The sequence below is a fragment of the Suricata suricatta genome, chromosome 11 (genome assembly GCF_006229205.1).
Source record: "Suricata suricatta isolate VVHF042 chromosome 11, meerkat_22Aug2017_6uvM2_HiC, whole genome shotgun sequence".
In the NCBI taxonomy this organism is placed as follows: domain Eukaryota; kingdom Metazoa; phylum Chordata; class Mammalia; order Carnivora; family Herpestidae; genus Suricata; species Suricata suricatta.
The window spans coordinates 332,509-359,059 of record NC_043710.1 but is presented as its reverse complement, the minus strand read 5'-3'; the positions used below and the strand labels follow the sequence as shown (position 1 = coordinate 359,059).

Genomic DNA, 26,551 nt, shown 5'->3' with positions numbered 1-26,551 from the left:
AGCCTGGTCCACGCACGCCAGAGGACCGCGAACTACGCGGAAGCGCGTACCTGGCTCGCAGGCGGTGCGTGGGACAGGTGTCTGGCTCCGCTCCCGGGCCGACCTCCTCAGAAGCCTTCGAGTCTGATGAATGTCTTACCTGGAGAAGGAGCATCGGCCTGGGACCCCGCAGCTTCTACGTCCAGAGGGGCAGCGGGACCCCAAGGCCAAGGCCCCACCTACCTCGCTCCCCCAGGGCGCGTCGTGGGGGAGGGGGGGACGCACAGGGGTCGGGGAGTCTTGAGTCCCCGTGGGAGGGAAGTGGAGCTGGAGGGCCGCTGCGGCCATGCTGGCAGTCCTGGTGGGGGGAGAAGGCCGCTTTGAAGTTGCTGGGGACAAAACAAGACATAGACCCTAGGCTCTTTTCCCCCCACCCCTGCCTGCCCCCAGTGGGTCCTGGTGCCCTTTCGAATTGTGGACACACGCGGGCACACTCCGGCCTGGTAGAGCCCAAGCTAGCTCGGCAGCCAGGGTGCCTCACAGCTTCAGTGCTGTCTGTGCACCAGGCATTCAGAGTCTGTTTCTACCATGGGGGTCCTCCTGCCAGCCTGTATGCTCCCCAGCAGGGGAAGTCCTACAAAAACGTGAAGTCGAGCGTCGTAATGAATGAAAGATGAATGCCAGAATGAATGAAAGTGGGGTCAGGGGTGAAGGCTGGAGGGCACTGGTCTGTGTGTCAGATCTGGTGCTTTGTTTTTGTTGTGCGGCAGAGGGAACAGTTATCGTGGTTATGAGAGTGTCCCCAGGGCTCCTTGAGGTGGCCCAGGTGGTGGAAATGGACTGGGGCAAGGGAAGCTCGCTTGGGGTTCAGGTAGGTGAGCATCAGCCCCTGAAGTCAAAGAGGCTATGGGAAGCACTCAGGAGGGGCTCACTGCTGGTTAGAGTTCAGTAAACCCCCGTACACAAAGCAGCAATCCCCCCAATACCCACTGAGTGCTGCAGTCAGGCCCGGCTGGTCACTCTGTGGTTCCTGTGCCTCCTAAGGCTCGCTGGCCAACAACCCCACCTCTTACCGCTTCTCCTTCAGGCTGAATCTGGAGGTGGGCCTAGGGTTCACTCAGGATCCTGGCCTAGGGTCTCCCTGGAAGCTGCTGGTAACAAACAGCCCCTCCCCTTTTGGTGCTGGTGTCCATGGCAACACTGTAAAGCCTTTCTTTCCCTTAGGCCTACTTGGATTTCAGGCCTCAGGTGAGTGTTGAGGGTAAGACCCTGAGTCTGGGGGCATCACAGGCAAAAGATTAGCACCTCTGGGGATCCTTGGTTTAGGCTGAGGGGCAGGATCTCAGGTCCTAGAGGGAAAGGGTGACAAGGAGACAACAGGAAATGTGCAAATACCCCAGTGATATGTTGCCTGGCGGGGAGATCTGCTGCCCTGTCCTGGTCCGAAACACACAGATACGGACACACATGTGCCTGGCAATCTGGGGTCCTGCGGGGAAAGCATGCCCGTGCGTTCTTGGAGTGGTCCTGGCTAGGGCTGTCAGACACAGGCACACACTTGTGGCCACAGAAGGAGCGTCCCATGGGGTACCTACACGTAGGACAGAAGGATCACAGCCAAACTGCCCATCTCAGCTCCCCCAGGAACATCAAGAATGGCCCCTGAACCTTGCCAAGAGCCTGAAAAGGCCAAGAAAGAGGCTCCCTTATCGCTGGTGGACCAAGAACTGGTCAGTGGGCATCCTGAACCTCCAGCTGACACACCTAAAGACCCAGTGGCTCCTGCATGCCTGCCGGACACCAAGCCCAGCTCCACGCCGGCGGTCTTCTCCATCAACCTGCAGTAAGGAAGGGAGGGAGGGGTGGGCAGCCGGAGGTCAGGGCCTGATCAAGTGGCAAGGGTGCTGGCATTGCAGGTTAGCCCCTGAGTCCCTGGACCCCCGCACCCTGCAGCTGCTATGGGGTCAGCGGGAACTGGAGATCCAGGCTCTGCGGTGGACCATCCATAACCGCCGGGATGCCCGGCACTGCCACATCCTGTACGAAGTGGCCGGACTTCCAGCTGAGAGGTGAGGAGAAAGTGCCAGTCCTCGGCCCAACCCAGCCTCTGTCCTGGCCTGAACTGGTTTTTGTCTGACCTCATCCCCAGCCACTGGGGCTGACCAACACTCCCATCTGATAACTACCCTGACTTTTGCCTCTAGCCCTTATCTGTACCTGGCCCTGATCCCCCAACCTAACCCTGAAAAAGTGAATATACTGTAAGCCTGCCCAGACCCTAACTCTAAGCACGTCTGATGGTCACTGAACCTAGAGCCGACCTACGACCCAGACCTCTCAGAGTCTGACCTGACCTGGCCTGGTCCAGTGGAACTCTGTGCCCTTATGCTCCCGATGTCAGTGAAGAGAGTCCCTCCTTCTCTCTTCTTTGGCTGCTGACCTCGAGGTGGGGGCTGCTGAGATGGCCCTTTCCCCCAGGAGCTCATGCAGTCAGGAAAAGTTCCTGCAGAACCAGGTGCAAAAGCTGACTCTGGAGCTGAAAGAGCAGAAGGAACAGGCCCAGCTGGTGAGGGGCAGGTGGGATCAGGAGTTGGGCAGGGGACCCAAGCTGGGGTGAGAATCAGGGTCCGGGTAGGGTTTGGCCTCAGGAGTTGGGGGAAGGCCCTGCCCCACCTATGCACCCTCCTGGAGCAGGACAAGTCCCAGCTGGAGGAGCGGCTGCAACAGGCCGTAAACACAATTCAGCGTCTGGAGACTGAGCTGCAGGCATTCCAGAGGTCCTGCCTGCTGCAGCTGGACGGCTCTTCCTGGGTGGGTCGTGTGCTGAGATCTTGCACTGGCAGTGTGGAGGTAAACCCCACTTGGCCTGCCCTCTTGCCTCCCGTGTCCCCCTCCCCAGCCTTCCTTAGACTTCTCTTGGATACCCAGTGTGTACCCTCCAGGCTGGTGCTTCCGATGGGGGGCCCTGGCCTCCCTGGGAAGCCTGTTGCGCCAGGACCATGGTCTAGGGCAGAGAGGAACCTCCTGGGTCCGCCTACCTGATGCACAGCAAACGTGTGCCTCCAGTGCTGGTGAGGTCAAAGGGGAGAGTCTCCCAGCTCCTGCCTGCTGGCCTCCACTCCCCTTCTGTAGGTGGTAACTGCAGAAACTCTGATGGACTCCAGTGACCTCTCTGAGAATGATCAGGTCCCCTCTACTAAGGAGGTAAGCAAGGCCCCCATGTGCTTTCATGGCTCTGCGGCCCTGTGGGAGGGGAGGGCCACATTCCTGTTGCTTTCTGGCCAGGGTTTTCAGCCGAAGGATGCAGACTGGAACAACATTGCCCAGCGGGCTCCCAGCCTCCTCAGCAACATTAAGTCCAACTCAGATCAAAAGTAACTGTGCTGGTCAGGGACCCCTGCAGGGGTGAAGGGGGGAGAGGGCATGCTTTGGCATGTATACACTGGAATCCAAGATCTACCCTTAGTGTCCCTGGACAAGTCACTTACACCTTCCAAGGTCAATTCTCTGATCTACAGGACGAGGGGAAGGGGCAAAGGAAAGGGCTCCTGAGCCAACACAGTCCATCTTTGAGCCTTTTTCCCAGGCTGGGTCCCAGGGACTGGAACCACAACTCAGGGTACCCTACCCACCCTGGGGAGGTTAGTTGGGGGCAGGGCTGGAGTCCAGAAGCCAAATCCAGTAGGCAGCAAGCAGATCAGCAGACTGTCCCATAGGCACCACCGGGCCCTGCCATCCCCACAGGCCCACGTCTGACCAGTGGGGCTCAGAGCTGCATGGAGAGCACGTGGAACGGCATCTCAAGAGTGTGGAGTGGAGTTCCCTGCCCTTTGTGGACACCAGCAGCTCAGGGGGCACGGGCTCTGACTCCAGCAGCGGCCGGCCAGCTGCGCCTTACCCCATGCGGAAGGTGACGAGACGCCCGCCCTGCACTCCAGGCCGAGGTTCTGAGCTGACAGAACCCCACTGGCGGAGCCTCCGCAGCGAAATGCAGGCACAGCCTGAAGGTGGGGTGCAGAGGGTCTCCTCCGGTTGCCCCCCCATCCCCCGCGAGGCTGGGATCTCTCCCCAAAGCCCTGAACAACCTGCACCAGCAGCTTGGTCTTGACAACAGTTCCGCACAAGGCCTCTGGGGGCTCCCTTGCCTCATCCCTAGGGGTTAGGATGGCCTCAGGTGGCCTTGGGTGACTCGTGGTGCACTCTGGCCCCCTCCCTGCCACCCCCACCCCAGTACTTGGAGCTGTCCATCTCTTCTTCCCTTAGCCTCCAGGGCCGTCCCTCCTGCTCTGGGTCGGAGCCCTGGAGCTGTTCCTCTCCCACGTGCATCCTCAGAGCGCTGCAGGTCAGTCTGACCTCGCATTAGATGTCACCAGAGGATGCTCCATATGGGGGTCTCCTTTCCCACAGGTCTCCCCCTGGATCCCTGGAACCGGCCTAGTAAGGTGGTCCTGACAAGGGAGTTTTGTGTAGAATCAGAGCTCGGGCATCGCAGACAGCACCTCCATGGGAGGTGAGGGGGTGACACGGGGGTAGGGGGGGAGTCACAGCAGGGGTGGCCTCCTAGCAGGACCCCGGGAGAGAGGTGCCCAAGCCTCTCTGCAGTGCCTCTACCATCCCTGCTACCCCGCCCAGCCCACCAAGCTCCTGCCTGAAGATTGTGGCCGTGAGCAGCAAGGAGAGATACGTGCGCATCCTCAATCAGTCGCTAGAGGAGACTGCCAACCTGGGCGGCCTCACTCTGCGTCAGCTCCTGCACGGCTTTCCGGTGTGCATGTACCGCTTCCCGCCCGGCACGCGGCTGGAGCCCCGGCGCCACGTTACGGTGCGCCCCGCTCCCCGCGAGCCCTTGTGGCCTCTGCTCCGGCCCCCACCGCCCCTCACCTCCCGCCCGCATTGTCCACCAGGTTTGGGGCGAGGGGCCTGCCAGCACCAAGCAGCCGCCACCGTCATCCTCGGGCCGGGAGCCCGTCCACTTCCACTCCAGCCGGGGATGTGTGACTCTCCTCCTGAACCCCAAGGGCGAGGTCAGGGTGCGTCTCAGCAGGGGATGGGGTGGGCGGAGAGCCCCGTAGGCTGGAGGTGACCACTGCGCCCCTCCCGGCGGGTCCCGCAGGTCCTGAGCGAGCACCCGGCCCCCCACTGCGTGACCCCGGTCCCGAGGATCTTCGCTGACAACACCGACTTGTCCATAGACTGCTTCCCGCTCTCAGAGGCCGGGCTCCGGGCCAACCCCAGGGAGCAGAGGCGTGGGCCTGAACACTCGCGCGCGGGCAGGGTGCGGGAGGCCCGAGCCGGACGCTGGAGGCCCGGGTGGGCACTGCGGGTCCCTCGGTCTCCGCTTCCTCCCAGGCCCCACCCCCGCAAAAACCGACCCCCCAGATTCCCTGCTAAGGACCGTTCCCTTGCTTCGGGTCTAGTCCCCTCTGGGGCCGCTCTCCAGACCGGTTCCCGTGCAGGACCACCACCCGCCTTCCCAGGTCCCGTCCTCACCCCCTGGTTCCCCGCCTCCCCAGGCCCCTTCCCCTCCAGGACTGCCCCGGACCTCACGACCCTCCTGCCCCACCAGGACGCGGGGCCTCTCACCGCAGCGGAGCAGCAGCAAGCTCTTCCGCCCGCGAGAGGTGCCAGCGCGGCCCGAGGCTCGCACGCAGGAGCTCCTGCCCGCCTTGCCCGGTGAGCACACGGGGACGCGGGGGGCGGGCGGGCCGGCGGGGATGGGAGTCCGGCCCGACCCCATCCTGTCACTGTCCCTCGCAGAGGCCAGGCTGCGCCTGCAGGACGGCGGAGCCAGGAAGGAGCACGGGGTCCAGCAGAGCGCGCGCCCATGGGCGGGGGCGGGCTCCCGGCCCCGCCCCCGCGCCGCTCAGGCCCCGCCCCCCCAGGTGTGCCGGAAGAGCGTGGACCGGGGCTGCCCGATGGTAGCGCTGTCGGTGCAGAGCACTGCCGAGAGCAGATTCGGCTTCCGCTTCCTCCCCTGCCCGCCGCTCACCGCGGTACCAAACACTCGGGTGTAGGGGGCAGCGCGCGAGCGGGCGCCCAGGGCCGAGGGGCCGCGCTGGGAGAAAGTCGTGGGAGGCCAGCAGTGCCATCTGCACAATTTATTGAACCAACGTCGCCTACGAAGTAAACCGCATTTATGTACCTGAGAGTCCTTAGAGAGGATTCGTTTGGTTTCAGAGTGTGCTGCCCCAAGGGAAGGGCGCTGGCCGCCCGGCCCCTGCGTGGGCAAGGACCCGCACAAATCCCCCAGGGTTGGGGGGAGGGTGCTGGCTGCACTCCAGCCACCTCGGCCTGGGCCCAGCCTGTGTCTTCCGAGCCCGAGCTCTGACCACTCCTCCTGGGAAGGCCAGGCCCCATAGAAGGAGTGGGCAGAGGGGCAGCGGGGGGAACTGGGTTCCTCTATTCTGGACTCTTCCTTGTGCCCACTGCCAGCAATCCCAACCCCCCACTCCCCTCCACCAAGAAGGGTCTCTCTTATGTCAAGCCTATTTCCCACCCCCAACACACTCCCCAGGATGCTCTGGGTTCCATAAGGCCAGGGTTCACATGGGGTTCCCACCACCACACTGGGGCTCCTTGGCCCGCAGTCCAGGCCAGCTTGGCAGTGGCTGGGGGGTTACACTAGGGGTGGGATTGGGCTGGGGTGATAGGGTTCAGGTGCGGCACACACGGGGGGCCTGGGGGTCTGGCTGCTGGATCTGGGGCTGGCTTTGGGCCTGGACATGCTCGGGCTCCAGGGTTTGGGCCTGCAGTCATTTCCAGGGTTCTCAGAGCCATCACCGCAGCTAGCCCCTGACCCAGGCCAGGCCTCAAGCTGCCTAAGGCTCTGAGCCTACGCCTCCTGAACTGCAGGTCTGCGGACCCCCAGGAGCTATTGCTGGACTCAGATGGCATGGGGAACTTAGGGGGAGAGGGGATCAGGTTACAGCCCAAGGTCCTAGAAGGCTCTGGAAAACAAGGAAAGAGAGCTTGTCAGACAAGGGGCCCCACAGAAATGACTAGGTGGGGCGGGGGTCACCACAGCAAGGTGGCGGTGTCCCCTGAGGCTCCTCCCCCAGCCCGTCACCCCCTCGCAGCAGCACCCTTCTCCTCCACTTCCCTTGCCCCCCTGGGTGGCTGTGGCTCTGCAGCCTTGTGACTTCTGACCCTCGCTGGGGCCACACCCACTCCTGGGCGTGCAGAGGCCACAAAGCCTGGGCTCTGGCTTTGGGTCACTGAGTTGTATCACCAAGAGTGGCCCTGGGCCAGTTCCTAATCCTCTGCTATAGCGTGAGGCCCTGGCACCCGCCTCAGGGCAGACCGGGCAGGGTGGCCATGACCCCTGAGTGCTTCCCCTGACCTGGCCTGGAGGGGGAGGCCTGGGCACCCCTCCGTCTCTGAGTCCTCACCATCTGTTACCACTACCTGCCCCCGCCTCCCCACCCCTGGGCCCCTCACTGTAGGTGACCGCTCTCCCAGCCAGCCCCACCCCCTCTACCCCTCTGGGCCCAGGCACAAGCCCACGTAGGGAAGGGCAGAGGCTTTGTCTGTCCTGTGCCTTCTCCATCCAGGCCCTTTGACTCCCCAACCCACGGGAGAGTCATCCAGTCAACCTCTAAGCCTACGCACCTACTCGCTGCCCCTGTTCCCCAGGCGCGCCCCCTCAGTTACACCCATCAGTTCAGACCCTTCCTCCAGGAAGCCTCCCAGGCCTTGTTGCCTGAGGCCTCTACAGCTCCGCCTGTATTTGTTCCTCGAAGGACGTCTCGCATCCTGGGCCCAGCACTGGCCCTGTGTGCAGGGGAAGGGCAGCACCCTCCCTGCCTCAGTCTCCTGGCCCATCTGATGGCCTTTCCCCTCCGTTGGCCTGTGCCCAGCGGGCCTGTCCTGGGCACTCATTCCCACCCTGCCCTCTCTTTCAATCCAGGTCCCCTGCTCATACCCCCTTCCATCCCGCCCCTGGGGCATTTTTATCTCGTGGGTTCAGGGGAGGAGGACTTGGGATTAGGGCCTTTTGACTGTGAGCCCCCCACCATTAGGAGCGGACCTCCCCATTAGGGCCCCTCTCAGGCCCAGCTGAGGAAGGGCCGAGCTGACGCGTGCTGGTCTGGGCACTCAGTACCTGTGGCCAGGCAGAGGGGTCCGGAGGGGGTCCTGGGCCTAGATTTGTCCTCTCGTTCTTCAAGGCCCCTCCGTGGGTCCCAGGAGGCTGTGGCACTTTCCTGCTGGGACTCCAGGCACCTGCTGGGAAGGGGACTGGAGAGGGGAGGGGATGCAGCCCTGCCCTTAGGGCCATTCCCAAATGAGTGTGCCTGGGGATGGACCCCCAGCCTCAGGCTCCCAAGGCCAGCTCCTCCAGCCGTCCTAGGTACCAAGGCAGCGCCCAGCCATGACTTCCCACCAAACTGGGACATGCAGTGGTAGGGCTGGGGGCCAGTAGGGGCACCCACCAAAGGTGAAGCTCCCTTCGGGCCCGGAGCCTAGCCAAGGCCAGGAGGTCACTGCTGTCCGCAGGCTCAGGCCCTGGGGAGGTACTGGCAGCCGGGTCCTCCTGCGGGGCCAGATGCTCCAGAGCTGCCTGGGCCTGAGGAGAGAAGGGGCTGGAGGCACAGCCTTCGAGGGGGCTGGTGGGGGGTACCCTGAAGGCAGGACTCATCTGGCTGTGGAAGGTGTTGGGAGTGGGGGCTGGGGCCCCTGGCCAGCAGGGACGATAGGCCAGGGCACCGCCAGGCCAGCACAGCAGTCCCCTGTGGTAGCATTGCAGTCGTGACCTAGTCGGGGGAGACAAGGCACACCTGGCAGTGCTGTCGACGCTCCCGCAGGCCTTTGGTGGGGTTTCCGCAGAGGACTCTGCTGGCACCTGAAGAAGAAGGGGTGGCTGGGTCTGCCTTGGGGCTGAGGGGCTCCATCGTCAGCTTTGTGCAGAGGTGGGTTAGTTACCGTGGGTGAGGTTACTGGTGTCATCCTGTGGAGCTGGGTCCTTGGGAAGCCGGCCTCCAGGCAGGGGACCTCCAGTGGCCAACAGGGAGAGGGGCCCTGTCCTGGAGTTCCGGGGCTGGGTCTCAGGCAAGGAGAGCTGGGAGCCGAGTCTTGGAACAGGAGCTCCGTGGGGATGATCTACCCGAGGGTCAGAATCAGAGGCCGTGGAAGCACGCACCGGCCAGCCGGCCCACGAGCCCCCCGAGACTGTCCACAAACCAGGGGCCCCGGCCACCCAGCGCACGTCTCCTCTGGAGGCCCGTGCCCACCAGCCACTGCTCACAGGGAGGGTATTCTGGCCTGGGGGCAGGTATGCAGGGCTCTGGGGGCAAAAAGTCAAGGCTGAGAAGGGTTGTGAAATGTGGCTGTTCAATTCTGAAAGGCCTGTGGGGGTGCCGGGGGTACAGGGCCCTCTTCCTGGGGACAGCAGGGGGTGGCAGCCTCTTCTGGGGTCGGTAAGATCTCCTGGCTGGGTGGGGCAGCCCTTGCCAAGGGCAGGTGAGTGGCCGCCGTACCCAGCCCCGGGAGCAGGCTGTCCAAGCCGCTGCCCTCCTTGATGGCCTCCTTCACCACGAACCAGTCCTGGTCCAGCTTCCGGGAGCCTGGCGCGCCCATGTGTGCGGCTGGCACGTCATCCAGGACCTGCAGCTGCGGGATGCGGGTCCTCACCTCTGCCCGGTAGTCGTAGCCCCAGGGCGCCTGCAGCGGGGAGGGCGTGGCAGGCCTGGGTCCCCAGGGCCCGCCCTTGGCCGCTTCCTTCATACCCTCCTGCCAGTGCTGGCCTGGGTCACCCTTGGCTGCCAGGGACTACGGAGACCCTGGGCTCTCCCCCGCACGTGAACTCACACTCTGGGCTCGCAGCTAAGGTCCAGTGGTGTCCTCTGGCCTGTGGAGCTGCCCTGAGCTGTGGCCTAGTTGGGCACCACCCAGTGGAGCCGGGCAGAGCAGTAAGAGTGTGCTCCAGGCACGGGCAGTGCTGGGCTGTGGGCAGCTGTGTGGGGTGTGCACAGGCCTGCGGGGGGCAAAGGCGGCTCTGGGCCTTCGGGGGGCTGTGTGTGTGTATGTGAGTGTGTGCATGATTCTATGTGCAGGCTGTACCGGACACTCATGGTTCCACGGGGTGTGTGCATGGACGTCACCGGTGCATGCGTGGGTTGAGGGGCGTGGCACGTGTCCATGTGGCCCTGTGGGATCTGGTCTTGGCCTAGAAGGTCTCCAGCGATACAAGAGAATGAGTACCTGGTGAACAAGTCACAGGGTGCAGGGGGGTTGTTCCCTGGGGATGATCCTGGGGCGCGGCCTGGACATGACCAGCGTTCAGGTGGCAGAGAGGCCCCTGGGGCCGTGGGAGGGCCGCACAGCATCTCCCCATCCTGTGCACGCACTGCCTGGGTGCCCAGCACACGCACCTGGTTGGAGGCGCCGGGCCCCGGCCGCAGGCACATCAGGTTGCCCTCCAGGGTGAGCGTGGCCAGCCTTGGGCACAGCTGCAGGTAGCGAACCTGCTCCAGGTCCTCCACACTGTTGCCCTCCAGGTCCAGGACCTCCAGCTGCTCCAGCAGGCACAGGGGGCTCAGGTCTGAGACGTTGTTGTAAGAGACGTAGAGTTCCTGGGACAGCAGAGGGCTCAGCCCGGGCCGGGCCCGGCTCCCTTTCCCCAGCCCAGTGCACCACAGACCCACCTTCAGGGCCGGGAAGCAGCCAATGCCGTCCAGGTCCATCAGGCCACAGCAAGCCAGCCACAACACCTGCAAGTGGCCCAGGGAGGTGCCCAGGTCTCTGTAGAGGGCAGGGGTGGCTGGTCAGTGCTGTCCTGGGCTGGAGGGCCACGGCTGTGTTCACAAAGACCCTGTGCTATGCCGTGAGCCCATCCACCACCCACATCTGGCTCTCTCCAGGCACAGGGCTGCCTGTCACCGGTGGCTTGTGCGTGGCAGCCTCCAGGTTAAGGAAGGGGTCCCAGAGCCCCCTGCCTCCTTGCCTTCTGCCCTTGCTGCAGCCTCCTGGTCTGGGGCACCGGCAGAATCCACCTCCCCTGCCCCTGGAGGGCTTGGGCCTCGAGGAGAGGAGCCGGCCGCTCCCCCACCCCTGTGCCGGATGATTGGGTGAGCCTCGACTGGCTGGCCCTTGCCTACCGTCTGCTGCAGTGGGGGTGGGGGCGCGGCGGCCCCTTCCCCCGTGGGATCAGCTCCACTCTACTTCTTAGGCCTTTCTTGTGGATGGCTTCCCCAAGCTACACCCCCTCTGCCAGCCAGCTGTGCCTGCAAGACCTCTCCCAACCCCTGCCCATGCCCTGGACTTGACCTACCACCCTCCCTCTGTGGCCCCTCCCCTGCAGATGGGCAGGCCAGTGCTACCTCAACTTAGAACAACCATGGGGCTCTCTGGCAACCACTGCTGCCTGCAGGGTCCTTTATTCCTGGGCACCCCCTGACAGGGCATGTCCTTTCCTTTGGCTTCGGGGAGGTTCTTGATGGCATTTCTTTTATATTTCTCTCTTTGCATTCCCTGTTCCCACGTCTGGAGCTCTGCTGCTCCCGCACTGGTTGTCTGAGAATGACCGTCTTCTCATCTCCTCTCCCCTGTTTCCATCTCTTTGCTTTGTGTTTTGCTTCCTGGACGATTTCCTCATTTTCCAACATTGTTCCTAACATCTTTATGTTGGCCGCCATATGTCTGATTCCTAAGTGGCCTCATCCTTTCTCATAGGACGCTACTCTTGTCTTGAAGATGCCAAGAAGTCCCACCTTCTGTGTCTCCTGCGGTACGTAGTGAAGTCCGGAGGTTTGAGTCGCCCCCTGTGCTGCCCGGTTTCCGCAGGGACCCGTGTTTTGACCTTTCTCTTCATGCTGCAGGTGCCTTAATATTTCCAATTATGCCATTAATAGCTTCTTGGGCATTCAGATTGGGAGCAAGGGTCTGAAATGCTGCCTGATGTGGGGGGCTTCCCTGCTGGGGCCCGGGGTGCGGGTCGGGGCCAGTCGCTGCGGTACGACTCCCACGCTCCCGGAACTGCACCCCTGCATTTTCTCGCCTGGGGACTTGGCGCCTGTCCTTCTCCCTGCTTAGCTGTTCCTGTGCCTGCGTCCGCCTCCCAGCCCGGTGACATCTGATGGCTTTGCTGCCCGGCGTAGTGGTTTCCTCAGACCTCCCAGTGCACGTGGCCACCCCCCCAACTCCCCCCCCCCACCTCGAGGTCAGACCCGCAGCTTCACCTGGCCACCGCAGCTTTGCTCTGCGTCGTCCCCGCAACCTCCATGTCACCTCCCGTCGCGGGGATCCCATGTTTACCCACTGTCCGCAGCGGCCCATGGGCTCTCCCAGCATCTCTTAATTGGCTGAAGTTTGTGTCTAGTAATTTCTTTGCGAGGGGCTAATCGAACTATTTCCTTGATTTGTAACTCATTCAGAAGCATTGGCTGGGCATTGAATTCTCATTCCTGCCTTCTTTCCACGGGGCATGTGGCATTGCCCCGTCTCCTGACCTTGAGTGCAGAGAGGTCCGAGGAAGAACTCATTTCTGTTCCTCTTGAAGAGGTGGTGCCCTTCCTTGGCCACCTGCACACCTCGTCTTCACGTCCAGTAACTCCGGCGGGGTGTGCTTTGCTGGCCGCTGGTCACTGTCGATTTTTTCTTTCAAAGCCTCCTTTCATGTCTCGAGACTTTTCCTTAATCTTTAAATATTTGTACCATTCTATCACTCCGGTTTCCTTCTGAAGTGATTACAGCACTGCACAGCAGACCCTCTGCCCCCCTACGCCTGCGGCTCGTCAGACTGCTTTCATGGACGGTTAACTGTGCTCCTTTCACTCACTCCTACTCCCACCCACATCTGGCATCGGGCTTCCTGCAGTATCTCTTTGGGGTTTGTCTTCGCTTCTGAGATGGTATTATTGTTCCATCCCATGTGTCCTCGGAGTCGGCACAGCCTTTCTGTTGTGACCTGTGGTTCGGACCGGAGCTGGCTGGGGGGCAGAGGTGGCTACGTGCCCAGCTGAAAACGGGGGTTCTGTTGTTATGGAAGAATAAAGGTTGGGGAATAACTAGTAGATTTTGCCTCATCTCAGATTAAATAGGAAAATTATTGAATATTTGGAACTAGTGACAAAACGAAAGCGTGAGGAATTTGTGGAACCCTTCCTAAAGCTGTGCAGGGAGAGAAATTTATGTCTTCAAATGTATTTATCAAGAAACTAGACGGATCAACAACGGAGCGAAGTGCTATTTAGCTCAAGGAGCTAGAAAGAGAACAATAGCAAATTACAAAAAGAACAAGAAGTAAAGACTCAGTAAAATGAGGATGAAACCAGTAACAACCAGACCAACTATAGAGAAAACTAATAGAACCCAGAGCAGACGCTACAAAAAGTTAATGGACAACCTTTAGCAAAGCAAAGGAGACAAATTAAATATACAGCATTTTAGTAGAGGAATAATTATAGCCTGATCAGCAACCGAAAAAAAATAGAAGATAAACAAAATATATACCAACATTTTTGAAAACCTAGATAAAGCTGGCACCCAAAGAAACAGAAAGCTTGAGAAAGAAATTAGGTGGTGATTGTCATCCCCTCAAGCCTCACAGTCCCCAGATCTGGACTGGTTTTAATTAATTAATTTAAAAATGTTTATTTGTTTTGAGAGAGAGAGAGCAAGCAGGGGAGGGGCAGAGGGAGTGGGAGAGAGAGAGAGAGAGGAAAGCCAGAGCCAAGTACGCTCCATGCTGTCAGTGCAGAGCCCCACATGGGGTGTGAGCCCGTGACCCTGGGATCATGATCAGAGTCAAAATCAAGAGTTGGGTACTCAACTGACAGAGCCACCCGGGTGCCCCTACTGGTTTTATTTTTTTTATTAAAAATTTTTTTAAATGTTTTTATTTATTTTTGAGAGAGAGAGATAGAGTGAGCGGGGAGGGTCAGAGAGAGGGAGACACAGAATCCAAAGACACACTGCAGGCTCTGAGCTAGCTGTCAGCACAGAGCCCGATGTAGGGCTCGAACCCACAAACTAGGAGATCATGACCTGAGCCGAAGTCAGACACTTAACCAACTGAGCCACGCAGGTGCCCCTGCCCCTGCTGGTTGTAAAATTAAGTTCTAGTTAGCCACCATGGAGTAGAGAGTGTCTGTCTTCTACAACACTTTCTTATACAAGAAGTTTAAGAAATCGAGCAGTTGGAAAGAACAGTAAGAGGGGGAGGCAATCTGGGCATCAAGCCCTGACCCCGGCAGCAGAGAAGTACAGGGCAGCTGAAGGCTGGCCTTCCTGAACACGGGAACGAACACGCCACGCAAATAGAACTTACAGTCCCAGAGACGTGAGCTCAGCGTGACCCAGCAGGCCTGCCGCAGGAGCACAGGGAAGAGTCACCACCACCGCAAAATCCATCGATGGAATCCAGAAGTATCATTCATGATCGTGTGGACGATGCAGAGAAACGTAGCCACATAGGCGTTCAGACAGAGACAAACCGAGAGCGCCGCTGCCGTCTTTGCTGGCATTTAACGTCGCGCCAGCGGCGGCCGGCAGCCCGCGGGTGGGACGGAGAAGCGCATGCGCAGGAAGCGCCAGACGCCGCGGGAAGCAGCGGACCTTCCTGTCGATACAGAAACCCCAAGAACTAACAAACTACTAGAATTAATAGGGGGGCCTGGCAGTGTGGTTACTTAGAAAATCAAGACACGATGTCGCCAGATACAAGACCCATGCTTGAAACTCAGTGGCGATGTACTGATGGAAAAAAATCTATGCTAATCAGTGTAGTTGTTTCTCTACATTTGTAGTAACCAACCAGAAAATGCAGGAGAAACAGAACGCCATTCATGATTGTAAAAATCCTGTAACTACGTGGGCATTAATTTAGTTCTGGTTTCGGGAGGCTGATGCCCTGCCGTGTTCCGACGGGAGCTGCGCTCACGCTGCCACCATCCAGAGTCACGTTCTCTTCCCGGCCGCTGGTGCGGGGGTGCGCATCCAGGCCACAGTTCTGCACAGAGAAACGCAGGAGGAGCGCTGGGGACCTGCCTGTTCTTATGTCCGACCCAGGAGGGCACGTTCCCCATCACAGGATGAATTATACCCCCGCCCAGTCCCCCCAAAGCAGATGGTAAAGTCCTAACTGCTAGCACCTCAGAGTGTGACCCCATTTGGAGAAGGAGTTGTAGTGGAGGTAATTGGTTAGGACGAGCTCACACCAGAGTGGGGTGGGCACTAGGAGCATCTGGTGTCCTTATGGAAGGGGATATGTAGCCGCGGACAGAACACAGGGACGATGCCATGAGAACACGGAGGCAGAGATGGGGCCGATGAGCCTACAAGCCGATGAGCCTACAAGCCGATGAGCGGCAGACGGCCAGCAGACTCCCCGGAGCAGCGCGGAATGAACCGGCCTCCCCGGCAGCGGCAGCGCCAGAAGGAGCCAGCGCCCTGAGCTTCACCTTGACTTCTGGTCTGCCGACCTGGGAAAGAGCACATTTCCGCTGCTCGGGCCTCGTCGGTTCTAGTCACTGCTGCCTCCCCGGTGCCCAGAACAGGGTCTGGCCTGCGGCGCGCACTGGTGGATGCAGCGTTCTGTGACTTGCGGCTGAAAGCATTCTAGCTGATAGCAAACTTTATAGGGGAAGTTTCAAGACTCCATTAAACATATAAAAGAACACAGGAATGGAGAGCCGTGTCACATTCGTGACCGTGCGTGAGTTAACAAATAAACCCAAAGTAGCATGTGAATCTTCCTTCGTTGCACAAAAGGATTCCAGAAAGAGCAGTGTGTGTGACACCCAACAAACAGATCGTAAACTTCAAATACAAGAAGCACACGGGAGCAGCCAGGTCATTTTGGGGAAAGGAAGGCAAAGATGAGGGTGTCAGACACGGACAAATTAGCACACGGCCCTAGGAATACGGACAGTGCAGCGCCGGTGCAGGACAGACGGACAGAGAGGCAGAGAGCGCCCAGGCTCCCATCTGCACGAGGACCTGCCACGCGGCAGAGCGGTCTGCGGGCGGGGGCGGGCTGCTGGATGGACGGTGCTGGCAAGACGGACTCACTGTGCGGCAGGGATTAGAACAGGGCTCCGGCCCCGTGCCGCCATCGAAGGGGAGCTCACAGGTAGGCTGGATTAAAGACCTGGAAGTAAATGAAAGGCTAGACCATAAAAGGGAATGAAAGGAGAGGTAGAGTAATCCCGCGACTTTGGGGGTGTGGACAGACTTCCTGGATAAGACCCAAATCAGCAGCCAGAACGGACGGACCAAAGTCAACGCGAAGGGTTTCTGTTTATGTGAAGCCACCGCCAGTGAGGCCTGGGGGGGGCGGTGGCTGAGGAGCCTCGCAGAGTCTAAGCCTTGCTCAGCCCATACGGAGACCTAGAAATCAGTAACATCCGCCTTCACGCCCGCGAAATTTCGGCTGCTGAATTCTCTCTCAGCTGCTGATGAACGGACAGACATCACACCAAAATTGTTTTCCAGCCCTTCCTGCCTGAGATCTTCCACACACAATGTGGGCTCGAACCCATGACCCCAGACCAAGGGTCGCACGATCCTCCGGCTGAGCCGCTGGGCACCCCACGGCCCGAGATTTTCAAGTCCTTAATATCTCTGTCATCAGCTAAGTCTGTAATGAGTTTACTGAACTGTCACACTTGATTAGTTTCCTTTTACAAACTTGTCCACTTTCAACCCATGGAGATTTGCAAACCTCAGGTGGCGGAGGTTCAGGATTCAGTAACAAAACTTAAAGACTTGCTACATTTGTCACCATTGTTATCACGGGACAGGACAGGGTTTCTTGCAATTTACGATCTAATCATTCTTGGAATTGATTCTTTTTTGTTTCCTTGGAATTGAATTGTTTTTTGCTACAAATGATGTACCATATTTCTTAATTTTATAATACCTTCCACTTCTCCTTATAGTTTTGGTCCTTTATTTTATATGAGTTCTAGATACTTGATTATTTGTTTGGCTCATTTGAAGCCTTGACAAGGAAGGAGTAAATGGTATTTTTTGTCTTGGTGAAGCTAAAGAGAGTGCCAGAACCCTGCTTAGCCGCACGTTCAAGCCATGTTCCTGAAACCCCACTCCTGCCCCCACTGCAGACACGGGCCTCCGTGCTGGGGCCCCTTCTCTGCTCTTGTCCTCGGGGCTGCGCCTGAGGTCCACGTCTTCTTCCAGTGTTCTGTGCTTCCATGTCCAGATCTTCAAGTGTTTTCTTAAATTCTTTTTGATGTTTACTTGACAAATAAGGAAAATCAAGAAAGCATTTAAAGGAAGTTGCTTCACTGGGTGTTGTATGGAAATCAATTTGACAATAAATATTATGGAAAAAAAGTGAAAAAAAATAAAGGAAGTTGCTTAATAAATGCCTTTCTGGACTCACCTAGACATGACTGGGTGCGGAGAGCCCATTTCAAGCATCTGGATAATTTTTTAGAATTTTGGCCGGAAACCCTGCCTCGCCCCGGCCCTGGCTGCGTTAGGTCAGCAGTGTTTTCATGCTCGAACACCAAAAATAGTTTGATGTTACTTCAGTTTTGTTCTTTCCAGCCAATGACATAAACAAAGGGCCTTAATCCATCCTAGTTTTGATTTTGTCTTTTAAGTTGATGATTCACGTGCCCCGCTGCAGGGGCACCTGAAGCCTGAAGGCCTGGGTGGTATTGGGGCACCCACCAGAGACCCCATGCCACTTGGGAACTCTTTGCCAAAGGTGGGGAGCATCTTCTGGGCGCCCCATGGTGAGTCCTCGGAGACCTGGTGTGACCAGCCTGACACTGACCACAGGCTCTGGGTGGCGTGCGTCCCTCTCAGCAGGGGCCTCCAACAAACCAGGGGTGGTTGACACACGCCACACGTCCCAGAGTCGGGCTGGCAGGGCAGGCGTTAGGGCCCGGACATGGAGACAGCAAGACGCCAGGAGGCTCTCGGTGGGGACCCTCCCTCGGCTGTGACCCCAGGGTAGGACTCACCTCACGGAGCCCAGGCAGCTGCCGTTCAGCTTCAGCTGGGTGAGGTTGGGCAGGTGCACCCCTGGGGGCCACAGGAGGGAGAGGTCGGAGGCTAAGCCTTACCCCCTCACTCACCTCTCTGCACCCTCCAGAGACACCGGTGCCCCTTGACCCCTGCCGATCGATGGCTGCTGAGTCCTGGAGGCAACCTCAGGGCCGTGTGCTTCACGGGGGGCAGGGGGAGAAGGTGCACCTGAGCGGACTGGCCCACCCGGAAGGCCAAGAGGCCACTGGACTCCAGGAGTCTGCTTGGAGGAGGGGCGCCCCACTGGTGTGGGTAAGCCGCCACAGCTTGGGTCCTAACCCTGAGCCACATCCCAGGTCCAGCCACAGGCACCCTACACCATAACCCCCATCAACCTGCAGCTCTGCGTTCCAGAGCACAGGAACCCCTAGCCAGGGTCCCTGTGCACCCCTAATCCCCCAGGATAGGGTTCTGAGCTAGACTCCTTCCAAGAACAGGGCACTGACCCTGCAAGACAGTCCCTGGTCCCTGGAAAGAGGGATGCATGGGGGAATGGGGGGTGAGGGGTGGGCCCGTGGAGTACAGTGGTCCAAAGACGGAAGGCTGGAGGAGAGCCCTCCTGAGACTGGACCCTCAGGAAGAAGCCCGACCTGCCAGTGGTGGGTGTGGACAGGGAGGGGCTCTCACCGAAGTTCCCCAGGCTGCTCTCCCGGGTGCTGACGCACATCTCCAGCATGGTCACCAGTCGGAGGTCATCTACCTGGGCCAGGGCCCGCTGCAAAAGTCGATGGAGAGTCAGCCCGGGGGTCTGGACAGTGGTCATTCCTTCCCCGTCTCTGCCTTTGGCTGTGAGGCTGGGACAGGTGGCAGACGTTTCCGTGCCTCATCTGTGTTGACCTTGGCCATGGATGGCTTTTGCCGTGGGGCTACTTGCAGATGAAGGCCTGCCCTGTGGGCGCCAGTGTCCAAATGAGACCCATGAACAGACCCAACATGTCGCAGCTCGGTGCTCAGTCTGCTGAGCATGGCTGACCCTGCGGAGGAGCCTGCTTGGACCCCAAGCCACGGGGCGGGGCGCTGTTGGTCACGCAGCACGACAGCCACAGCCCTGCACACGGAACTTGGGCGTGGTTTGTACGGCAAAATAGCTAAGCACGGAGGCCGATTTGGGACTCGGTTGGGGTGTGAAAAAGCGATGCCCGTGTCATTTGAGACAGTCTCCTGCGGTAGCCTGGATGGCAGAAAGTGTGCCCCAGGAGCTGGTCACATTGAGTGGAGTGGCCCCAGCACAATGTGGGCGGAGCGAGCGGTCCCTGCTTAGTGCACTGGGTAAGGTGCTGCTCGGAGGGAAGGGAGCGCGCCCCCGAGGTTTGGAGCCTGTGGGTTTGAAAATGGTCGCTAAATTCCAACCTGCAAGAGACAAAGAGCTGAGAAGGGCTTGCAGTTAGGATGACCAGTGAGTCAGTCTCGGGGATGGAGCCCGCTTGCTCTGCACCCTCCACGCCTGCCGAGGCTCCGGGTGTGACAGCGTCTGTAGAGAGGAATGTGTCCGGACACAATCGCAAGTATGGCTTTCGGTCCTGGCGGCAGCTGGACTCACACGTGCGGCACAGCACACGGGCTGTGAGCCTGGGAAGGCCAGGCCGCCGCGGCCGGGCTGGGGGTCGCCGAAGTCATCTCAGCAGCAGTGTCCTTTCTCCAGCCAGGAGCCAGGTGGAGAAGGAGGTCCCAGGATGGAAAGAAGCCACACCAGGGAAAGAACAATCTCCGAGGTGTGTTCCCAGCACAGGGGCCCGGACATTTGTTCGGTGGCGGTCAGCGCCTCCGCACACAGCTGAGGTCACTCCTCAAGCAGGAGAGGCTGGAGAGTTGGCCCGCTGTGTCCCCCTCTGCAGGCTGCCTGTGGGGGCCACGCTGGGTCTTTGGATGTGTGCAATACAAACACTTTCTCCCGGGACGCTGGGCTCGCCGGAGTTGGGGTTCGTGGGGACCCGGGGAGCGTGCAGGTTCTGAGTGTGGAGGAGGTGGGCTGTGGCTCACACCTGTCACTCCTCGCCTGACTTAGAATGGGGCAACCATTCCCTGGCCAGTGACAGCACAGACCCCAGAGCAGGTGGCCTTGTCCACGCTGGGCGTGGCCAAGGGAGCCCACAAGTGTGCCCCTGGCGTTCACCTGCTGCTCAGGCCAGGGTCAGCCATGAGCAGGGCAGCCTCGCGTGGGCCCTGGATTCCAGCAGGAGCCCGTGGTGCGGCTGGGAGCAGGGCAGCCTCAGGACAGGCACCTGTCTTCGGAGCCAGAGTCTGGGAGGCTTTCGGCCAGCATAATGTGGCCGTAGATGACACGTGGGATACAGACCCCCTGCCAAGGTGCCGGGGACTGCTGATGGGCGCCTGAGTGTCAGCGAGATCCACCCAGGAGCAGTCTGAGGGGGGCGTCCATGTGGGTCTGAGGAGGCAGCTTCATGGTGCCGTTTGCACTCCACCTGGGCCTGACGTTGTGGGGATCCCAGGCTGTACAAAGCCTTCTTTGTGATGGGGACCTCTGGGGGGTCCCCCACCAGCCATCTGAGGAAGGCACGGTAACCATACATACTCCTGCAAACTCACCCCCGTTGGGCACTGTCAGCCAAGAATGAGCACAAAAAGAAAGGAAATGAAACGCAGACACTCCACTGAGCACCGAGTGTCTGCCACTCCTCGGGTGCTGGGAGGCGGGGGGCGGGGGGGTCTTGCTGCACCCAGACTGCAGCCACCTGGCCCCGAGCCTGTGTCCTGTTTCCTCGGCTTCTGGCCGGCATGAGCTCACTTCCAGGCCCCGGGGGTGCTGGTATGTGGTGCTCGGTGGGTGATGAGGCTAGGTGCTCGTGGGGGAGGCGGGTGGCGGTCACTGCGCTGCCTGCACCATGCTCCTGGCACTCCTTGGCCAGGTGGCACCACCCCGAGCTCTGTGCCCGCCCTGCTCCTGCTTTGCTCCCAGCCAGCCGCTCTGTCCAGCAGAGGATGCTCTGGCTTTGAGCCCAGGTCCACTGGTGCTGAAGTCCCCTCTGAGAGTCAAGCTGTCGTGGCCCCAGGCCTGCCTGCGACAGGAGCACCGCCCCAGCTCTGTGCACACCGGCACCTCCAATACGCCCGCCTGCTGTGTCTGAACCCAGACCTCATCAGCACCGAGAGACACAGCACCCCAGAGCTGGCCTGCACGGAGGCGGCCGGCAGCTGTGAATCCATCTCTGGGCCCTGGGGCGGTGTCAGGGGCTGTTGAGGAGCTGGTGGAGGGCCGTCCTGATGTGCTCCATGCTGGGCCGAGGTGCTGGGAAGGCACAGGCTCGCAGGGTGGCTGGACCTCAGCACACCTGGAGGAGTCAGCTTGGAGCGTGGGGACGGGGCCTGGCCGCGAGTCCCTTCCCGCTGCGCTGATCTCGGAGTTGGGCAGGAAGTCAGTTGGAAGCCTTATGTAGCCAGGTTTCCTTGTGCTGCACGTTGGTGAGTATGTCACCCCAGGGTCTCTGAGGGACCCCCCACCCTGCGCCTCTCACCCTCTTACTCCGTGCAAGGGTGGCTGTGGGCAGGTGCCTGCCGCTGGTGGGGTCTGCCCCTCAGCACGGCCAGCAACGGGTGACATGTAGAGCTGCCAGGAAGGGTGGCTGGGTCGGAGTCGGGAGTCGAGAGGGCTCCCCGTGTCTCGGTGGGCCTCAGGCTGGGGGCAGGGCTGACAGCAGACCCCCAGCCCAGATGTGGGAAAAAGCCTTTGCCAGCGGCCCCGGCTACAGTCAGCGGGACCCCACTTAGCCAGCTCAGCCCAGGTGCCAGGGCTGCCTTTCACTCCTTCCCGACGGTCTGCACTTCTGTGTGCTGGGCGCTTGGACAGCTTCCCACCCTGTCCCCCACCTGGACGACAGGCGCTGGGACGAAGGGCTTCTCAGGTTCATGGACGGGTTCATGGAGGGGTCCCTGGAGCCCCGCACACCATGGGTACGAGGCAAATACCTGTGGGATTCCTGCCTGGCTCATGGCCTTTGGGGTCCTGAATGCCTGGGGGTGTCACATAGCACGGCCGAGGGCATCTGTCAACCAGGCAAGGCGACAGAGCTGGGGACTGAGGGCAGGCCAGACACCAGCCCTGGAATGCTGCCCCAGGCAGACCCCTGTGGCCTGAGCCCCCAACGCCCCGGCACTCACCAGCTGGGCAGGTGACAGGCGCTCCTCTACCAGCTGCTTGCCAGGGCCACCCCTGGGGCTACCCGGGTCCTTGCTCTGCGGGCAGGGGTTGTGCAGGCCTTGCCAGCTCAGCTCCCGCACCCGGACGGCGGCCGTGCTCGGCCAAGGCCCACGGGCTTTGTCCCAGGCCTGGTCCATTCACATCCAACCTGCGGGGGATGGGCGCAGGACAGAGCTACTAAGCCTTTGCTCTCCTTTGGGTCTGCAGCGAGGCCTAGACCCCTGCACGGCCGGCCCTGTGGGGCTCCCCTGCCTGGCTCCAGTGGGCTCTCGCTCATTTAGTTTCCCCCTGCCTGGGGGCCTCATGGTGCTCTCCCATCCCCCACTCAGCCTTAGCGCACACCTCGCCGGGGTCTGGGAAGGTCACCTCCTTGTGATTTTGCTCATCCTCCAGGGCCCAAAGAGGGGTACTGGCTCTAGGCCCCCATATTTGAGGTCTTATGTAGGCTGTGAGATGTGGGACCCTGGGGGGTGGGGTGCCATCAGCCCCAAGTCAGCTGGTACCAGCAGCAAGCAGTTGCCTCAGGCCCTGAGCTGTGCGTCTCCAGCAGCGGTCTCCAGGCATGGGGGCCCAGGACTCGGCTCTCAGGCATTCCCCCCACCCACCCCTGTGCCCGCTGAGCCCCCTCACCTGGAGGCAGCTGCCTTTTCCCACCATGGGTCAGACATCCAGACAAGGGGGCAGCATGTGCGCCCAGGCGGCACCTGCAGGAGGGAGGTGGGTTGGCCTCTTGGCAAGGTCACTGTGCTCAGGGGATCTGAGGCAGGCAGGACTGGTGTCACAGGGCCCAGAAGCGAGCAGGTGCGGAGATGCAGGGGGCTGTCAGTGTGGGGACTGGCCCTCGAGTCCTTTTGATCATCCTGATGGGGGCCCCTGGACTGGCCGATGGAGAAGACAGTCAGGTGGTGGACTGTGCCTCACGGGCTGCGCTCCCTGGCGTGCTGTCCCTCCTGAGTACTGCCCAGCCCCACGTCCCACGGGAGGTGGTTCAGAGAGTCCCTGGCCCACCCGCACGAGGTTTGTCTGGCATTGCTCATTAAAGATCCAGACGCCTGCCCTGGCCCCGGACCCTGGAATCAGCTCTGGGAGTAGAGCCAGAAGTCTGCCCGAACGTTCTGTCCACCTCCGACTTGGATTGAGGCCTCACATACCCCTGCCCCTGTATTCCGCCTGACCTTCCTGGGTTTGCTTTTCTTGTGAGTCTGACTCATTCTGTGGTCCTCTGTGTTTTACAACTCATTCTGTCGAGTGAACACCTCACCCCAAGACACCCCAAGGCTCTGCGCTGGCAGGGTGCTTGCCCACTATGTCCACAACGTGCGGAAGAGGGGCTCTAAGCGAGTCACCGAAGGAACCAGCCAGTGGACCCGCCTCCTAGCAACTGCTCTCATCCATCAGCCCCTGTGGACGTTCAAGACGCAGCCTCTCCGCCAGGCTTAGGGCTGGGAGGGTGGCCAGCTGGGCTCTGACAGAGGCATTGGGAGGGGTGCTGAGCCCTGGGTCTGTGTGCCTCAGTGGCCTCACCTGGAAAGTGATGCATACACAGGATCCAAAGAGGTTAAGGCCATGGGGTTTCTAGCCAGGATTTCTTTCCAAAAGTTCCCTCTGCTGCCTGCCTCTCTCTAGCTGGTGAAAAGCCCCAAGCCTAGCAGGAGGACTCCACCACTGTGCCTCTGGGAGTGTGCTGCCCACACCCCTCCCAGGCCTGCCAGCCTTGTGGGAACGGGAGTGTGTGGGCTGGTAGGGCTGCAGCCCCAAGATGCCCTTGCAGCAGTAAGGGCCAAGCCCGCTGCCCTCTCCCTCTGTGCCTAACAGCAGCTGAGCAGAGGTCCTACCCCTGAGGCCCAGCGTACCGGTCTGGTCCAGCCCAAAGGTCTCAGGGTTGAAGGAGCAGGGCCTGTAAACACTCCCCTCTGTGCTGTTCATGGCCCTGCTCCCACCCTCTGCCCTGCCGCTGTGAGCCCCACAAAACTCCCAAGTTGGAAATCCATGGGGCTGTCTGTTCTTACAGCCCAGGCTAATGCCGGCCCTTAGTTTGGCTCATCAGCTCTCTGGGTCCCCTCCACCCTCCAGGCTTCACCACAGACGGAGGAGCTCTGAGGGCAGGGCCTGGCCCCCTGTGGGTCCCCACCATGCAAACTCCCAGAGCAGAGTCTGGGACCCTGCCTTCCAATCTTCCCCAGAGGTAGGGCTTGGGCCTTCCCCGGCCGCCCACATCCCGGTGACTGGGAACCCTTCGGAGCGGGCTATTGGCTTTGGGCAGGGGCCCTGGAGGACCAGATTTGACCGGGCGGCGGGGCGGGCGATACCACCGAGTTTCCCATTGGCCTCGCTGCTTCATCCTAGGGTCCACTCCTCGGTCTGTCTCCCCCGACGCACCGGGCAGACAGCGAGGCCTGTGGCCCCGGGCCCAAAGGCGTGCTTGGCTCTCACCTCAGAGGTTGGTCTGGGTGCCACTGCCCTGGGCGCCCGCCGCCGCTGGGCCCTCGCTCCGACTCGGGGTCGGTAGTTCTTCCGGTGGCGGGGTTGCGGGCCCTGGGCGCCATGGCAACGGGGCCGGGGCATCATTTGAATACTCAAATATTCATGAGCCGCGGGCAGCTCTCTGGCCCTTGGGTCGAGGCACGCCCCTTTAGCAACAGTTGCTAGGGCAGAGCGGCGGGGGCGGGGCAGCAGCCAACCCGGATCGGGATGCAGAGAGTAGGGCCCCGGACGCCGCGGGCGCCCCTGGGCTGAGAGGGAACCCGGGGCAGGGGCGAGACGCGGTCAAGCCGGGGCGGCGGGGTGGGACGCGAACAGGTCGTGTGTCAGCCCCTGCAAAATGGGTCTCTGGAGCAGACCAGCATCCACCTCTCCCAGCTGGGAGGGTCGCCCCTGAGGCCCTGGCCCTGGCCTTTACCTCCGCCTCCGAGCGTGGCGGGTGCCAAAACAAAAGGAAGCACCATGGGAAAGGATCCCCTGAGGACCAGGGAAATGCAGACCTGGACACCCGGAGGGGAGTTTGTAGTGTCCACGCTCGAGAGGGACGCCACCACCCGCTTCCATTTATGCACCTTTACTTCGTGTCTGTGCACGTCAGGCACAAGCTCGGCTCTGTTCTAGCAGAGGCGCAGTGCGCGGGACCGCCAACCGGATACAGTTACGGCCCGTGGGGTCGGGGACGGTCCCCGAAGGGGCCCTCCAATGTCACGGCCTGCAGAGGAGTGAGCTCCCAGAGAACAGCACGGAGCCGGCACCGGAGGGGCTGGGGCTGGGAGGGGGTGCCAACTGAGCGAAGCGACGTTGGGCCTCACGTGTAATGCATCATTCTTTCTGTGTAAATAAGAGGGTGTGTTTATACATTACTCTAAAATTTTTAAAAATGTTTAAAACCGGTCTTTTTCAAAGTCTTGAAATGAGTCGGGACGTGCATGTTTGTGCTTGGGGGAGGGGGAGATTTCAGTTACCCTTGGGCAACTTTTGGGTGGGCTTGGCTGGGTGCCGTTTGTTAACTGGGCCACACGGTAAGCTCCTGCAGCGTTGGAATCTCTGGGCCAGGGGGAGCTAGGTGGGCGGGTCTGCAGGGCCTGCCCAAGTTGGGTGAGGCTGCTGGTGAGCGGGTGCGGGAGAGGGGCTCTCCTTCGAGCCCTGGGCGGGGCTGCGCGCTGGTGAGAAGCAAGAGCCCGGATACAGGATAAGAAGACAGCCCGTTTTGCTCCTCTGCGGGCTCAGATGGGTACCCGCCTGTGCCCTGGGCGCATCGGCTGTGCCGCGCCCAAGGACTCCGCCGGAGGTGCCAGGTGTCCTGGGAGGGGGGCAGGCGCCCGTTCCGGAGCCACCTGCAGGCAAGTGGGGTGTAGGGCAGCCGAGCCCCCGGCCACTGGGGGTCCCAGAGTCTCCCGGCGCGGCCCGGGTCTGCCCCAGGCACCTGACCCGCGGCCCGGCGGCCCCCTTCGCCTTCTTCCAGCCCCCAGCCCGGGGGCCGTCCGCGTGCTGACGCTGTGGATTCTATCCTCCCTGAGGCTCGTCCCGCGGACTGACCCTTCCGCTCCGGGGCCCCCTCGGTGGGCTGCGCGTCGCGGGGCAGGGGAAGTCCTCCCTGGCAGGGCTGGGGGCTCGAGCCGAACCTCAGCGACACCGCCCCAGTCGACACCCGGACGCAGTCCCGCTGCTCTGGGGGTCTCTATCTCCTCGGGAGAGTCCGGACGCTTCCCCAGACCCGCGACCTCCGCGTCCTCGCTGTTCTGCGCCCCGCCGAACCCAGCCCCCCTAGGCCTCGGCCCACGAGGGCCTCCAGGGCCGGCACCGCCCTCCGCACTGTTTCCCGGAAGCCCCGCCCGGCCGCAGCCGTTGACAGGCGGGCCGTTCGGCCAACCGGAGCGGAGAGGGGCGGGACGGGGCGGTTCCGCGGCGGGGCCCGGCGCCCTCAGCCAATGGCAAGCCGCG

The 26,551-nt window shown here is 60.9% G+C and overlaps 4 protein-coding genes and 2 long non-coding RNA genes across 16 annotated transcripts in view; 2 read left to right on the top strand and 4 right to left on the bottom strand.

Moving 5' to 3' along the window:
• Nucleotides 1-6: 6 nt before the first annotated feature.
• On the bottom strand, nt 7-5,446 carry LOC115306779. 2 transcript variants are annotated; one of them, XR_003915442.1, is made up of 6 exons: nt 3,018-5,446; nt 2,334-2,515; nt 1,744-1,817; nt 1,375-1,659; nt 223-337; nt 7-139 (listed from the first exon to the last, which is right to left on the bottom strand). It is a non-coding gene; the product is annotated as an uncharacterized LOC115306779 (long non-coding RNA). The 2 variants fall into 2 exon arrangements; XR_003915441.1 differs by having other exon boundaries at nt 1,375-1,817.
• On the top strand, nt 33-6,125 carry LMNTD2 (lamin tail domain containing 2). Of its 4 annotated transcripts, XM_029957335.1 has the most exons (15): nt 33-64; nt 1,204-1,227; nt 1,615-1,822; nt 1,896-2,048; nt 2,458-2,545; nt 2,674-2,829; nt 3,112-3,183; nt 3,265-3,353; nt 3,724-3,986; nt 4,387-4,489; nt 4,612-4,801; nt 4,884-5,009; nt 5,093-5,254; nt 5,546-5,652; nt 5,737-6,125. In XM_029957335.1, the coding sequence occupies exons 3-15, from the start codon at nt 1,635-1,637 to the stop codon at nt 6,104-6,106; spliced, it is 2,067 nt and encodes a 688-aa protein (XP_029813195.1). In that variant the 5' UTR covers nt 33-64; nt 1,204-1,227; nt 1,615-1,634; the 3' UTR covers nt 6,107-6,125. The 4 variants fall into 4 exon arrangements, with proteins under 4 accessions (XP_029813195.1, XP_029813194.1, XP_029813193.1 ...); XM_029957334.1 differs by lacking the exons at nt 33-64; nt 1,204-1,227 and adding an exon at nt 306-850 and having other exon boundaries at nt 3,112-3,353; XM_029957333.1 differs by lacking the exon at nt 33-64 and having other exon boundaries at nt 1,213-1,822; nt 3,112-3,353.
• LRRC56 (leucine rich repeat containing 56) lies at nt 6,063-24,654 on the bottom strand. 7 transcript variants are annotated; one of them, XM_029957340.1, is made up of 12 exons: nt 24,560-24,654; nt 22,757-22,830; nt 18,598-18,685; nt 18,021-18,108; nt 10,620-10,716; nt 10,347-10,547; nt 9,453-9,636; nt 8,899-9,075; nt 8,754-8,818; nt 8,409-8,542; nt 8,081-8,214; nt 6,063-6,926 (listed from the first exon to the last, which is right to left on the bottom strand). In XM_029957340.1, exons 2-12 carry the CDS (start codon nt 22,781-22,783, stop codon nt 6,601-6,603), a joined length of 1,521 nt encoding a protein of 506 aa, XP_029813200.1. In that variant the 5' UTR covers nt 22,784-22,830; nt 24,560-24,654; the 3' UTR covers nt 6,063-6,600. The 7 variants fall into 7 exon arrangements, with proteins under 7 accessions (XP_029813200.1, XP_029813197.1, XP_029813199.1 ...); XM_029957337.1 differs by lacking the exon at nt 24,560-24,654 and adding an exon at nt 22,087-22,274 and having other exon boundaries at nt 22,757-22,832; XM_029957339.1 differs by lacking the exon at nt 24,560-24,654 and adding an exon at nt 22,087-22,274 and having other exon boundaries at nt 9,453-9,585; nt 22,757-22,832.
• On the bottom strand, nt 16,848-17,877 carry LOC115306780. The gene is made up of 2 exons (XR_003915443.1): nt 17,318-17,877; nt 16,848-17,171 (listed from the first exon to the last, which is right to left on the bottom strand). It is a non-coding gene; the product is annotated as an uncharacterized LOC115306780 (long non-coding RNA).
• Nucleotides 24,655-25,165: 511 nt separating the features above from the next.
• Nucleotides 25,166-26,551, bottom strand: part of LOC115306644 (collagen alpha-1(I) chain-like) — a 2,528-nt gene continuing 1,142 nt past the window's right edge. The window contains exons 3-4 of the mRNA XM_029957166.1: nt 26,147-26,530; nt 25,166-25,944 (exon numbers count right to left, since the gene is read on the bottom strand). Of these exons, the coding sequence (XP_029813026.1) occupies nt 25,614-25,944; nt 26,147-26,530 (715 nt within the window). The 3' untranslated portion in view covers nt 25,166-25,613. The remainder of the gene's footprint in view (nt 25,945-26,146; nt 26,531-26,551) is intronic.
• The window catches only part of HRAS (HRas proto-oncogene, GTPase), a 3,655-nt gene continuing 2,961 nt past the window's right edge, over nt 25,858-26,551 (top strand). Inside the window, exon 1 of the mRNA XM_029915018.1 lies at nt 25,858-25,950. The gene's annotated coding sequence lies outside the window, so the exon portion shown is untranslated. The remainder of the gene's footprint in view (nt 25,951-26,551) is intronic.